The 15,533-nt window shown below is 48.4% G+C and overlaps 1 protein-coding gene across 1 annotated transcript in view; it reads right to left on the bottom strand.

Moving 5' to 3' along the window:
* Positions 1-295: 295 nt before the first annotated feature.
* The window catches only part of KIAA1549L (KIAA1549 like), a 202,744-nt gene continuing 187,506 nt past the window's right edge, over positions 296-15,533 (bottom strand). Inside the window, 5 exon segments of the mRNA XM_023761814.1 lie at positions 296-585; positions 2,211-2,362; positions 3,732-3,880; positions 6,477-6,574; positions 15,081-15,431. Coding sequence (XP_023617582.1) covers positions 304-585; positions 2,211-2,362; positions 3,732-3,880; positions 6,477-6,574; positions 15,081-15,431 — 1,032 coding nt within the window. The 3' untranslated portion in view covers positions 296-303.

The following is a 15,533-nucleotide window of genomic DNA, read 5'->3' as shown; positions in this document are numbered from 1 at the left end:
AATCTGCAGATTAGTGTCTCTCCCGCCTAAGGCTCCCTAGGGAAATACACCGGCAGTTTAAATACAACAGAACATCGAGCATACGGTCCCAAGCAGGGACTTCTTGACATACAATCAGTTGAATAGGCCGAGAATCCAGGCGTTCAAGAGTTTCCTGTTTCCCAGAAGCCCCACGGTTCACCTTTTCAGAAACGAAGGCTGAGGAAGACTCACTCACTGACTATGCCTCAAGTCCCAACGCATTAGGCTTGAGAAGCCCGAAGACTGTTTCCTCAGAGTCTGGAAGCCCCCGGGGCTAAGGCCTTAGACCTGGAACTCGAACATGTCCGTCTGCTTCTTGGCCAGCTTGGCCACCTCTTCCCGGATGGCCTTCACCAGGGCCGCTGTGGAGATGTTGGTCAGGGGGGTGTCGGGAGGGTCGTTCTCTGCCAGGCTCTGCTGGGAGGCCGCCGCGGAGGGCACAGGGCCCTGCTCCAAGCTGGGGTGCATGCCGGCCGGCTGGCTGTACTGCCGAGGGAGCCTGGAGGGGGAGTTCTGCTGGTAACGTGACCGGGGGTAAGCCTCGATGTACCCTGGGAGAGGGACCTGCAGAGGATGTTGGGAGACAGGGGAGGGGCCTGGGATTAGGAAGGGGCTCAAGTCATAGCATGCACCTGACACTAGAGGCAGGAGGGAACTAAGGGCAAGGGAAGAGATTCGGAAAATGGAGGCCACATACCACTGTACAGATACAAAACCTGCAGTCAGATTGGTTAGAAAGTAGGTAATTTGAATATTCTCACTGGATATGCTGGTGGGAACATACCTGTGCCTACATACGAATCTACGTGGCTACCTTTTTAATATAAGCAGAATCCAGCAAACAGAAATGTTATAATCCAAAATTTATAGTATTTTGGAGGTATTTGATGGGGGAAATAACCCTACAAGCCACCAGGGACCATCTTACGGATGTCATTTTAGTATAGAGAGGCATAATAATGATGCTGAATCATTGGCTAAAGACAAATTCAATTATGCTCCTCTTTTAAAGAAGAAGGCGGAAGGATAAAATTCATTCCAGAATTTTAAAAGTGCAAGATGGCGTATATTTTAAAACATTTTAGAAATTCAAGGGGTAAGCTCTGATCACCAGGAAAATTAATATATGTAGAATGACTTCATCCCTGATGATGTCCCTTAGATGAGACGTCGCTACAATAAGAACAGACACTAACTCTGAAGTTGAGTTGAACCTGTAGGGGTGGCAAGTATGGACCCAGGCCTTGGGTGTCAACATGTTTCCTAACTCTAGAATGCTGAGACCAAACCCTAAAGTGGCATACAGAACTGGGTGCCCTCAGGGCCAGCCCGGAGAGCCAGTTTTTCTTTCTTTCTTTTTAATTTAAATTGAGACAATCTTTCTTATCCATGTTGGATGGACTCACCCAAAGGGGGCTCCCCACTCTAAGGGCCATCCATGTGCGGTTTTTTTTTCCCTTGGGTTTTTTTGTTTGTTTGTGTTTTCCACTTAGCAGCCCTTGACAGGTGGCTCAGAGGCGGGTTTGGGTGTGAAGATCTGTGCCACAAACTCCTAGTTGTAATGACGGGAGAAACCCGTGGACGATGACAAGACAGTCCTTGGCTGAAAGTCACGCTGGAAGCTTTAGGAGGTACATGTGAAGTAATTCAGTCTTGAGTTCCTAATACTTCATTTTCTGGTATTTCATGTAAAAATTTTCGCAGAATTTTAAAGCTAAAAGGAACATCTTTAAAAACACTTTGGAGCCAGACAGAGGCAGGTTTGAATCCTGGCCTCAGCACCTTACAAAAGCTGTGTGGCTTTAGGTTAGGCCTCAGTTTTCCTCATCCGCAAAATGGGACGCATCATGGGACTAATGACCCCTGCCTGATAGGATGGCTGTGAAGATTAAATAAGATCATATAAATAAAATACCTTTCATGGTGTCTAGCACATGGAAAATATCCCCCAAATGGCAGCCATTATACACATTTCTTTGATTCAGGAAGATGTAGAACCTGGCAGGTCTCAAGTTCCTCTGTCAAAGGACAACCCATCTTCCCACGTCTCCTTTAAAACGGCTGACCTTAGCCATCTGGCTGGTGGGAGGAGGAGTGAGATAACGACACACTCGTCTCAACCTCTCACCCCTTTTCTCCCTGAAGCGTGTCAAGCAGGTAACGTTGTGGGGAGTCAGCAAGGGTCTCACCGAATCGGCCCACTGGCTCGGGAGCTCGTTCTCTCCTGCATAGGACATCCAGGCCTGGCTCCTGTAGGACGAGGGGGGCGTCGGGATGAAGTAGCCGGTGAAGCCCGGTCTGTTGGCAGCTGGGATGGCGAACACTGCGGGCACCGTATTGCCTGGCATGGAGGAGATGGATGGGAGAGATTAGGCCAGCACCCCACCCACTCAGCTGGCATTTGCACAAGCTGAGGAAGCTGGGAAACGGGGTGTGGGGGGAGGACGGGTCTGGCATTGGGGGAGTTGGTAATGGGGAGCAGCAGACCTCCGCCTGTAGCCTCAGCCTCGTTCACTGCCCAGTCAGTGTGAAAGGCCTGATCTGCCGACTCAGCCTGTCTTTCTAGAGAAATGATCGCTCAACTCCCCTGGCTGAGCCCTCACCAACTCCCCCACCCCCAGCCCAACACCTCAGACCTGCTGACAAAGGAAAGGGCACCTCCGTGTCCAGGTGTCGCCCTCCCAGGAGGAAGGGTATTTTTAAAGAGCCAAGAAAAGAAACCAAAAGCAATGGATTCCCCCCGGTGACATTTCTGGGCACAGTGAAAGCTTTAATAAGCGTTGATGACTGGGTGCTTGCAGGTTTAGCCTAAAAGGTAAGGTTTGAATAAACAAAACACCAATCAGGGCATGTATAGACCTCCACGCTCATTTCAACGTTGTTGGTAACAGCAAAAAACTGGACACAACCAATATGTCCCTCATTAGGGGAAAGGATCAACTGTGGCAGATCCTGTAAGCGCAGATCACATGGCAGTTTAAAGGAATGAACTAGATCTATGTGTCTCCAGCAACCTGGAGGCGAGGGGGGCTGAGTCAAGTGAACAAAGTGCAAAAGGAAATGTATAGCTTGATAGCGCTGGTGTAGATGTAAAATAGATTAAAGCATTCATATATGCCAGCCATTTTCAACCGGTGTGTTGCAACGGGTGTGCTATAAGAATGCTTAAAACAAGCAAAACCTGACTACTTAGGAGCACTGACCTCTTTTCCCTTAGATGGTCAAATTAAGAAATGACGACAGCCAGCACAAAAATAGCTGTCTGGTGCTAATGAGTCAAAATCAGCAAAATACGTTTTTTTGGTGTGCTGCAAAATTTTAGTCATTAGTTTGTGTGTGCCATGAGATGAAAAAAAAATTGCTGATATATACTGTTTTACACATACATATGTAGCAAAAGGTTAATACCCAGGGTTTAAGACTATGATTACCTCCGGGGAGAAGGGAATTTAGATGGAGATAGATCGTTGTATCTGTAATGCTTTTAAAAATATATCATTTTTAAAAACCTGAAATCTGGCAAAATGTTAACATATACCCTGACTGAAGCATATCTTAATATTTTGTCAGATTTCAGATGTTTTTGAAAAATAAAAGGAGTGGCTCTTGGATTCCTGAGGGCAGAGGTAGAAGGTGGAGTGTGGATGTCGGGGTGGAGGGGGGTGAGGCTGGGACCAGGGTCCGATGCAGGCTTTTCTTCTCTTGCCCACCTGAGTAATTTAAAGCTGACTGATCCAGCTGCGCCATGGACACGGGGCCTCTGGACACCTGGGTAAAGGAGGCGCTGTCGTGCAGATGGGCCGGCTCGGGCCCAGTGGACTCGGCCATCCTGGTCTTGCTGCCAACGTCGGAGGTGGACCTGGGCGGGCAGAGGGGCTACGTTAGCCGCTTCTGGACCATGGCTGGCTGGGCAGTCACCCTGGGGAACCCCAAATAACAAAGGGGGCCAACACGCCCAGACCGGTAACAGTCATCGTGGTGGCCCAAGCTGGAGACATTTTTATGTTTATTTTAAATATATTTTTATTGATTTCAGAGTAGAAGGGAGAGGGAGAGAAAGAAACATCAATGATGAGAGAGAATCATTGATCTGCTGCCTCCTGCATGCCCCACACTGGGGATCGAGCCCACAACCTGAGCATGTGCCCTGACTGGAAATCAAACTATGACCACCTGGTTCCGAGGTCGAAGGCTCAACCACCGAGCCATGCTGGCCGGGCGCTGGAGACATTATTAGATATTCAAGGTCAGTACCCCCTTGAGGGTGGCTCTTCTGTCTCTGGGGAGTTCAGTGCTTAATTTCTACATAAAATTAAACCAAGCAATTAGCGCTGAGTATTACCTGGGGATGGTCAACCTGGGAGGTGATGACATCATCGACAGCCAATGAGAAGGCTCCATCTGAAGTTCAAGGGTGCTCCCCCCTCCTGACACCAGGATGGGTGACTCAGAGGGCCCTGAGGACTAGTTACTGGCAGGAACAAGATGCCCAAGGCTCTGGGAAGCTCCAGGCACAGGAGCCGAGCACTCGGGCACTTCCTGGGCATTATGAATAGGAACACATTTTTTTTTTCTGTCCCAGGCAGGCAGAGAATCTGGCCCATTTCACACATCATATTTCCACCAAGTGCTCAGAAAGCAGAGAGGGCAGCCTGGGCTCAGGGGCCTCTCCCATTGTTATGAGGGTTAGCCTCTCCCATTGTTATGAGGGTTAGCCTCTCCCATTGTTATAAGGGTGCGTTAGCCATAGAGACGCCAGGCTGCCCTACAATTAACATGACAGGCAGGCAAAGGCAGCCACAGCAGGTGGCAGGCCGCCAGCCCTCAGGCCACCCTCTAAGCAGAGATCGAAACCTTTGGGTTTGTAGAGTGGGCGGTGACCTCCTATTTGGCAAGGATGGCAGACAGTGCGGAAGGACATGGGAGGAGACTGCTGGTTGACAGAAGAGATGAAATCGATGCTGGGCTTTGGCAAACGTATCACAAAGGGTGGATGTGGCGCTCCGCCCAGCCAGAACCCTGGGGAGTAACTGAGGGAGGGTGGCTGCTGGAGGCTCAGCAGTGTGAGGTGGGTCTCCCTTTCTTTCTCAATCCCTCCCTCCTTCTCTGGCCTGTTCACTCCCCAGCCCTGGCCTCCCTCATACTGTTCCCAGCATCTGCGACTCCTTCAGAAAACCCTTCCCAGCAGAATGCCTGCACCATACATTTGGTCTCCTTTAAGGAATCCCAGAGCCTCTGAGAACAGTTAGGGTATTGCTCTCATTTTACAGGTAAGGAACCAGGGACCAGAGGGGTGAAGCAGTTTGCCTGGAGTTACACAGCAGGTTACTGGCAAGTCAGATGGAACCCTGGTCTGCTGCTTCTCACCGGGCCCTGAGCTCGACCCTGAGCTGGGCTGGGGCCAAGGGGTGGGGTCTACACACAGCCAGGGATTCTAAACCGCTGGGATTGAGGGCAGGGTTGCTCCTGAGGGAAAGCCATTTTTCTTTACTGTTTTCACAAAATTCAAACCTGTGGTCCACAGATAGGGTGTGACTGGTGTGTTGGGAGAGGCTAGGGTTGGAAGGCCAGGGCAATGGCCAGTACATACTCCTAGGACCAATTGTTTCCGGCCTTTGTGTTTCTTGTCTATTTTTATTAAAAACACATGCTGCCCTGGCTGGTTTGGATTAGTGGTTAGAGTGTCAATCCACAGACTGAAGGGTGGTTCAATTCCCAATCAGGGGCATGTACCTGAGTTGCAAGTTCAATTCCTGGCTCTGGTTGGGGAGTGCAGGAGGCAACCAATCGATGTGTCTCTCTCGTATTGATGTTTCTCTCTCTCTCTCTCTCTCTCTCTCTCTCTCTCTCTCTCTCTCTCCCCCTCCCTTCCACTCTCTCTAAAAATCAATAGAAAAAACTATCCTTGTGGGAGGAACAACAACAACAAACGTGTGCCTTTTATATCACAGAGCAAAGTGAATATGCCTCGCAGTGGACATATCTGAGTTCATGTGCTTTCAGCCTCTCCCTCTTGGAAGTCACGAGTTGGGGTGAGCGCTGAGACACGCTGCTCCCTGGCCTCTGGGACACCACCCCTAATAACAAAGGGGCTTTTGGCTGTGCACACATGGCAGGAGGCAGCCAGCTGTGAGGCAGCTGCTGTGGTGGCCCCAGCTGGGGTAATTTTTACACGTTCGAGGTCAAAGACGGAGCTTTCGGGGCATGGGGCAATGACACTGGGGTTCTTCAACTGTGGGTTCTCCAGGACTTTCTATTTACAATGACAGGAAAGTCGGTTAACCTTCTATGTCCCCCACATCCTTCACGGTACTCAGGTACCCCAGGCACATGGCTGTCTGTATGGGTGATGCACCAGAATGGGGCACGGCATGAAGGAAATCTGTCAGCTTGGGGTACACAGGTCCAACTCCTTCCCAAATATTCTAAACAAAGCCTACACAGGAAAACATTACCGCCTGAGAGAAGCAACCGCTACAGGGCCAGTCCGCGGAGGTACAGGCGGAGGGGGAGAGCCCATGACCATTTCAGGAAGCTGGGAGAACCTGTAGGCCTGTGAAAGAAACAAGCAAAAAGAGGGAGATCTGTTAAAACCCAGGGCCAATCAACACACAGATTCTTTTTAAAATGGAAGCAAATGTCGGAGGGGCAGGCTTTTCTTCCTTCCTCAAACTCCCCCCTTAAGATATTCCTTACAATGTTCCCCAGCCCCCTCTTCTATCTCATCTCCTATCACTGTCCCCTTTGCTTAGGCCACTGTGGTCACAGAGTCCTTCAATTGTTCTTTGCAAAGGTGTTCTTGGCAACTGAATACTCCCAGTTCTTTCCCGCCTGGGCTTTTGTACGTGTTGCTCCTTCTCCCTGGTGTGCTTTTAATGTTGCCTGTTTATTTATTATCTGCCACCAACCTAGAGTGTAATGAGGGCAGGGACTTTGTTGCCAGCTAGCTTCTTGAGCCTGGAACAATGCCTGGTATATCAAAGACAATCCATAAATATTGGATGAACGAGCCAGTGATTGCATTTTACTTTCTCACTCATGGAAATGAGGTTTAATCAGAGAAAGCAATGGGCTTGGAATCAGGAGGTATGGGTGGAGGGCCTAGTTTGCTGATGAATAGACTTTATGTCCCTAAGCAAGACAGGTGATCTCTCTGGGCCTCAGTGTCCTCTTTTGAAATGGAGAAAAGACGCCTTGCTCAGAGGGGTACTGCGAAAATCAGGCAAGTGAGTGTATGTGTGAAGTATTTTGCAGTCTATAAAGCACTATTCAAAGATAAATGACTGGAACTGTCACCAAAGTGAAGACTTTAATCAACACTTGAGGGAATAAGAGGACAACGTCAGTGACAGGATCAGAGAGCCAGGCCACAGCCTTCTTAGCAAGAGCAAATCTAGAAATGCTCTCTGGGGAGACAGAGCTTAACTTGTGCTTCTCATTCATCTTTTTCCTTAGGTACCATGGCCTGCCAGATCTCTCGACGACCAGATGACAAGATTAAATTGAAGGCATCAGGACCAAAAGCAGCAGTAGAGGGAATCTTTTAAACAGAATGAGTCTCCTCCCTTCAGCATTATGGCAGATTGTATACTCACTAGGGCTAATCCACTAAATAACAACCTGATCCTGGATAAAACATACCTTTAAAGCACAGCGGCAATTGCAAGATGTAAGAGGCATCTCAAGGACTCCACTCCACCTTTCGTTTTTGCTTACTCCTCACTATTTACAGGTCTGGTTTCAGCTCATGGTTCTATTTTAGTTTGCTGAGGTGTGTGTGTCGGGGGAGGGGGGTACCCTGGTGAATTTGGCTCTTCACTCACCTGCACGATGACAGCTGGGGACTTCCCTGAACCCTTAAGTTTTGCTGAGAATTTGAAAATCATTGTCCTGGATGTCCTTCCCGCTTTGCGATCCATTATCATCAATAAACCAACAAGTAAGGACATACCTTTCCCAAAAGAGCGAAAGGGGTTGATAGTCCCTCTTCTCTCTTCTGGCCGCTCACAACCAGTAGAGGAGACAGGCAACCTATTTTTGTCCCTGGTTCTTGGAAGGCTTGTTCTCTAGTCAATACAGTTTCCAGCCAAGAAAAAGCTTTCTATGGCCATGGCTGTCCTGTACCAGTTCACCAGGAGAATTGATGAAAAGTTCTGAACTTTGGACAAGTACTAAGGGAATTCCCTGCTTTGGAAAGAAGTATCCAGGTTCACAGCAAGACCGTAGAAGAGATCAGAGCCCCCTTTGGGCTGTATCCTCAGGGCCTCAAACAGGCAACCTGGGTCCTGGGTCCTGCGTCCCACATAGCGTCTTCCTACATGCCCTCTGTGCAAGTCCCCCGTGGTTCAAAGTCCTCTAGGCTCTCATACTGGCTTCCCGTCTCATGTATTTGGAACCTGGCTCCCTGCTGGCTGCTTCGTGACTGGGATCCCATTGGAAGCTATTGCTCAAAACTGTTGCCTGGTTCCAAGTTTCATGATGTTGGCACAGGTTGCCCAGCTTGGTGACCAAGGACACCTTTTCTTGGAATCTCTGCCCTCTCCTAGGAAGGAGCTCAGAGATCCAGGACTCAAGGCAGCCTTTGTAAATAGGTCTTAGATCTTCGAGGTGGAAGGAGCCTGGGTATGACTAGAGTCAGACACTCTGGGACCGGAAGCTTGGTTGTAAAGTAGAGGGAAAGAAGGTGCACAGTCTGCTCCAAGTCTCAGTCCTGATGCCCCTGGGGGGGGGGGTAGGGGTCAAGGCCAACCCCTCTAGCAATCCCAGTAGAGCAGCAGTTCTCAACCTGTGGGTCGCAACCCTTTTGGGGGTCAAACGACCCTTTCACAGGGGTCACCTAAGACCATCGGAAAACACATATATAATTACACATTGTTTTTGTGATTAATCACTATGCTTTAATTATGTTCAATTTGTAACAATGAAATTGGGGGTCACCACAACATGAAGAACTGTATTAAAGGGTCACGGCATTAAGAAGGTTGAGAACCACTGCAGTAGAGAGTGAGTCCAGGTGAGACACACCTGTGCTGGTCCCTCCTGTGCATGTGCATGCATCCAGGAAGAGGAATCTGGTCAAGAGCAACGTCAAGGGTAGCACTATAGTGGTAATAGTCAAAGGGGGCGGCCTGTGGCTAGAGGAACAGGCCAGAAGGTCTCAGGCTTTTCCTTAGTGGGGGGAGGAGCACGGACAGGCCAACGCCAACCCACCCTCATTGGAGGCCCTTGTCCAGTTCAGAGTGGATGTGCCAATCTTTTCCATACCTGTTGACAACACTGAGTTTCACCTCATGGTACCCCTTCCACTGCATTGTGCTGACCCTGAGAATACTGCGCCAGGCAGAACAGGTGTTCACCGAAAGCCACACGCAGCTATAAATAACTTTACACCCTGGTAGTTCCGTCAGTTCACAAGAGCTACTGATAGAATATCTGAGGCTTCCAAGGCCTTGGCAGACATAGAAGGTTCAAGTGGAAAGAGAGCAGGAGACACTGAGACCACACCCCTTACCTTAACAGAAGGGATACTGAACCCCAGAGAAGTAAACTGTCTCGTCAAAATCACACAGCCAGTTCAGGGCGCTGTCCTGCAATTCTGAGCTAAGGTGGCATGTACAGCGGCACGAGTTTGGAGTCAAAGATGGGCTTGAATCCTGCTTTGATCCTTACCAGCTGTTTGACCTTGAGCAACTCACCTTCTCATTAGGTGATGAAGGTACTAGTATCAAATCTCCATTTCAAAGGCTGTTTGAAAGACTCATTTCACATGTTATAGTAGGTACTCGATAAGTGATATTCCCTTCCTTCTGAGACAGGATTTTTTAAAAAAATATATTTTATTGGTTTTTTTACAGAGAGGAAGGGAGAGGGATAGAGAGTTAGAAACATCGATGAGAGAAACATCGATCAGCTGCCTCCTGCACAGCCCCTACTGGGGATGTGCCCGCAACCAAGGTACATGTCCTTGACCGGAATCAAACCTGGGACTCCTCAGTCCACAGGCCAACGCTCTAGCGTAGCCACTGAGCCAAACTGGTCAGGGCAGGATTTTTAAAAAATATATTTTTATTGATTTCAGAGAGGAAGGAAGAGGGACAGAGATATAGAAACATCCATGATGAGAGAGAATCATGGATCGGCTGCCTCCTGCAAGTCCCCCACTGGGGATCGAGCCCACAACCCGGTCATGTGCCCGAAATCGAACCTGGGACCTTTCAGTTTGCAGGCCGACGCTCTAGCCACTGAGCTAAACCGGCTAAGCTGAGACAGGATATTTTGATATAGTAATTGTAGCAACTAAGGTCCTCCCCCCCCCCCCACACACACACAATTCTTAAATCCAGGGCTCTTCCCCTGCCCCAAGCAGTGAGGGCATACCATCTTTCTGCCCAGGGAAGGCCACAGCCAATGAAGATGGTCTAAGAGCCAGTTCCTATTGGTATTTCAAAAGCCAGAGCTATTGAACTGCAAGAGTTTAGGATTCTATCAAAAATCTAAGCCCCAAAGTGCTCAAGGTCTAAGGTTGATGCCCAAACAAGAGACTTGGAAGAAGTGAGGTACATTTAGACTACTCTGCCCCTAGATTAGGTAAACACCCTTCGGTTAGATGAGAGGAGAGTTAGAAGGAAGCAAGGGAGCTTAGATGCTGATGGGTCTGATGAAGGGGCTGTGTGTCCTGCCTCGCTCTGGAGGGAGGGGCAAGGGAGGGGGAGGAGAGGACACAAATACCATAGCAATGTTTGGAATCTCAAAGACAAGGGACCTGTACGCACTTTTAGGAAAGCCCAGGAACCAGCAGCAGCACAGAACTCACAGAATTCCCCCCTCCCCCAGAACACATGAGCATGGGAGGAAGAAATGGAGAGGTCTGGAGAGAGCTTATTAGCAGGAGGACCAGGGCACAGCTGTGTTCTACCTGGACTTCTGCCTGGAGACTAGCGGAAACAAGGACTTCTCAGGGACACCAGCCAGAGCATGAGATGAGGACAAACTGGGGCCCGATACTGAAGCCTTCTCCCCACCCCCTCAGCATGGTTTGGAACCCCAACCCCAATAAGCTTAACCCAGGGATATGGAGGGAGACTGCCCTGACGGACAGTAAGCTTCTGGCATGTGGAGAAGATAACATAAAAATATCGAAGGTTATGTGTCTTACACACCCGAGTTTGTGGGCTGAAATAAGTATTCTCCGGACCTCCTCTCTCCCTCCTTCTCTCTCCCCACGGAGCCCTCCTGTGTAGACTAAGGGTCTTTATTCGCACGAATGATGTTTCTACACTCAGAGGGGCATGCATTTGCCAGATGTTGGGTGCTCAGTTGGTTTTCAAAAGGAATTTCTCAAGGCAGTCCAGAGGCAAAGATCCCTTGCTCAGGCTGGCCCGGGAATGACAGTGACCCACCTTCAAGGACTCCCGAGTTGGGACAATGCCCCATGAGAGCCACCCTGGGGAGGACCCTCTCCTGATGATCCAACTCCATCAAACCACCAATGACTTTGGTGTAACCAGAGGTGAAGGGAACTCAGTAACAACTGACATTGAATTTCCCACCCACCAGGGCAGATGGGAACTCAGGACAGATTCACATTTGATTTGGAGAAACACGAGAAATGTAACATTTTTTGAACACAAGAAATGTTCTTTATATCTCACCATAAGCAAAGGTTTGGGAGGGGTCTTTTTATTTTGTTCTGTTTTTGAGGGGAGAGGAGGAAAAAAGAATGTACAATTCTCAATTTCATCCCAATAGACATGTCTTCCTTACAAGGGGCAATGAAAGGAATGGACAAAATCCCCTCCAACTGGGTACGCTTCCTTATGAGAAGATCACACTGAAGTTTTGGAGATTCGAGTTCTCATCGGAGCCTGGAGGGCATCCCTATGACCGGCCTGGCCACAGGGTGGAAAGAGAGTGGGCCTTGACGTTAGACAGCTCGAGGTCCTAACCCCAGTTCTTCCCTTTCTAGCTGTGTAACCTTGGCCAGTTTCTTTACTTCTCCAAGCCTCAGTTTCTTCATTGAGTAATACTACTGACCTCATAGGGTGGTTGTTCGATGATAATAAGTAATGTCGACACAGCACTTAGCTCAGTGTCAGGTACACAGGGAGCTCAATAGATGGCAACTGCTATTATTATTATTATTATTATCATCATCATCATCATTACTATTGTCAGTTCCATCTGTAAAGCCTCTAGTAATTGTAGAGGGGGATGCCTTCACCTGCTACCTTTCATGGAAACCCCTTCTCAGACACCCAAGGAAGGCTGAGGATGTTCTCCCTCCCCTTGGCACAGACCCATTAGCCAAAGTCGATTGGTCATTAGGTGTCGAATCCAGTTTCTTCAGAGACTTAAGGGGTAAAATATGGTCAAGAGTCTCCTAAAATGCAGGGCAGAAAGAAATCCCACGCTGCCAGCAGTCACCTTTTCCACGATATAAATGCCATCAGCGTGACCCTGTGCATTTAAAACCACCAGCCTCCAATTATCCTCCGGCAGAGCGAGAGCCCTTGCTTTTGGGAAGCTGAAAAGTAATCACCGTTATCCTTCTAAATTGCCATCTTTCCTATTGATTTCCTCATTACCATAGCGCAAGGGGGCTCCACAAGAACTTGGGTTAAGAACCATCATTTTGACTTGTAGGCTATTGTGCATTGTAGGCTGTTTTCTCCTTTCATGAAAATAGGGGCCACATGTGCTGTTAGCAAAAAAAAAAAAAAAAAAAAAAAAAAAAAAAAAAAAGAAAACCTTAATAACAAAAGAACTGCCTTTGATATCCTATGGGTTGGATGGCCTTCCTCTCTGTTGTGTTATTTCTCAAGCCTTTTCCTTTTTTTTTTTTCAGTGTTGTCATTTTTAAAGTATATCATGCTGATGTTTTTGCCCTTCTTGGCACAACTGCCAACCCCATATTATGACAAAGGGAACCATCTAAGTGTTTATATGTCCCACCATGAAATTTTTAGAAGATTTTGTTAAATCGAGCATAACGGATGTGGTCTGTGGCATCTTCTTGGCCGCCATTGGTTTTAAGGCTCATCCTGTTGATTAAGCTTTTCTCTCTGAAACCCAGATCTCTGCATGGACTCCCAGAATCTGGCCTCCAGCCAAAGGGGTCCCGCTGTTCTTGAGAATCATCTTTAGACATAAGTGCAGCTTCTCTGGAACTCTGAGTTGGGGCACCCAGAGCATGCGCTGAAAGGAATTTCACAGAATCGGAGGAGAAGACGTCATCTCAGAACTGTCGGGGGAAAGGGATATAACTAGTAGGACTCACTGCAAAGGAGAGGATATTTTTTATATTAATGACTAGCATTTATCGAGAAATTCAATGTGCTAGGAACCATGTAAAGCACTTTAATTAATACCGGCAAATGACTACTGGATGCTGACTAGGTGCCGGGACTGTGCTAAGCACGATACCTGGATTTCACCCTCCCTGCAGCCCTCTTGTCCTCACCACTTAATGACTGAGGAATCTGAGGCTCAGAGTTGTGGTCACTGGCTAAGGTCAGTCAGCTGGAGAGTGCCATTCTACTCTGGACTGGGGGGGAATCCTGGGACATGGAGCTCGGGAGGATGAACCAATGAAACCGAAGTCAGTGTGAATCACTATAGAATGGGTACAGGTAACTTTTCTCAGGGGACAGACACTTAAGAGGTAATATATACAGGGTGGGGCAAATGGACAAAACAGAAATTCTGTACCTGCAAAGATGATGACCTCACCCAAGTATAGCCTCAGAGGTTCAGTTTCAAATAAACTTTGGTCTCTCCTGCTAATGCTTAATCAACAGGGAAAGGTTAGGCTGGAGAATGACATGCTAGGAATGACATGCTAACATGTTTGATGGTTTCACAAGGCTCTACAAGTCCACAGGCTACAGAAAATGAGAGAAGTGATATGAATGGCATTGTAACACAGCACGAGGCAGAAAAACACGCTGGTTAAGAATATGGGCTCTGGCGCCATACTGCCTGGCCTTGGGCCCTGGCTCTGTCCCTTTCCGGCTGTGTGACTTGAACAAACTGTAATCTCAGTTTCTTCATCTGTAAAATAGGGATAAAACTAGTACCTGTGTCAGAGGCTTGTAGTATAAACTAAAGAAATGCGCTAACACACACATGACACCTAGATCAGGACCTCGCAACAGTGAAACCCAACAAATGTTAGCTTTTATTATGTAATTACATGTCACTATGACGATTTATAAACTCTATTAATGAGTAATCCTTGGGGATAGGCCATGAAATATTACAAAGGAGGAATCTATACATGTACAAGGCATCATCTATTATGGTGTATGGCTTATAAAACTAAGTCTTTTTTTAAATAAAAAGATATGTGTAGATACTATGATAATGAACACAATGCAAACGAATTAAAATTGTTGTTTATTCATGGAAGCTTTGGTCATTGGGTGCTTTCTCAGCTACTGAAATGCAGTTACCAAATAATGAAATAAACATGACTGACACTTCTATAGCGTTTACTGTGTGCCTGCATTCTTCTAGTATCTGGTATATATCAACTGGTTTACTCTTCACAATAACCCTAGGAAGTAGGTTATTTTCATTTGCTGATTTCATCTGTAGAGAACTTAAGTGACATCCCCAAGTGACAAAGCCAGTGAGTGGTAGAGCTGGGATTCAGAGTCCAGCCCCCTGCCTCCAGAGCGTCTGCTCTGACTCACCAGGCTACACGGACCCCTAACATGCAGCTCTGCGATGCGTTTGGACATTTAAAATGGGTCCTCACACTTGGAAATGTAGGAAACCATCAGTGCACGAAGAATGAGGTCAGCCCTTCACAGGTGGGACAATAGCGAAGGAAGGTCTTCCCAAAGTGTATTACAGTTGGATATAAGGGCGGGTATGTCCAGAGGACTCAAAGGCTTAGGCCTGGACCATGGGTGGAGGACAGGATGAGAGCCCAGCAAAGTCCCATCTCCAAATTCCAAGGTGACTTATCACTAGACGCCCCCCCTCGGAGACCCCTGTTGGAACACCCGGGGCAGGACTGACCTGGTAATAGCCGGCGGGCAGGATGTCTGACTTACCGGCCGGGGCAGACTGTACTGGTACATTTCTGGGCGGTAGGTCGGCACCCACTGCACCCCAGCTCTGGGCCGCGTCATGGTCCCCGGGGCGCTGGTCACCACCTCCGAGTAGGGCAGGTGCTGTGTTGAGCCGTAGGCCTCCTGGTGCCGGCTTTGGCCTGCGTGCCCCGCGGACGCTAGGCTGAAGGCCTCCTCCAGCAGCATGTGCATCTGCTGCCGGACCTCGTCGATGGAGGGCTGGGAGCTCAGCGTGGACGTCTCAGAGTGGCCCTTCACCTGCCGCGACCTGGCGTAGCCCCGCGGCTCGTTAACTCTGTCAATGTTGGTTTCCTCTATGATTTCAGGCTCAGTCTGTGGGATCAAACAAATGCCCACGGATTTGTTAGTTCACTTTCCTTTTCATTAATGCTGCCTGTAACGTGCTCTAAACTGTCCAGCTTGGACCGGTGATAT

This window comes from Myotis lucifugus, unplaced genomic scaffold (genome assembly GCF_000147115.1).
Source record: "Myotis lucifugus unplaced genomic scaffold, Myoluc2.0 scaffold_218, whole genome shotgun sequence".
Classification (NCBI taxonomy): Eukaryota; Metazoa; Chordata; class Mammalia; order Chiroptera; family Vespertilionidae; genus Myotis; species Myotis lucifugus.
Note: the sequence above shows the minus strand (reverse complement) of the source record. Positions and strands in the feature narration are given on the sequence as shown.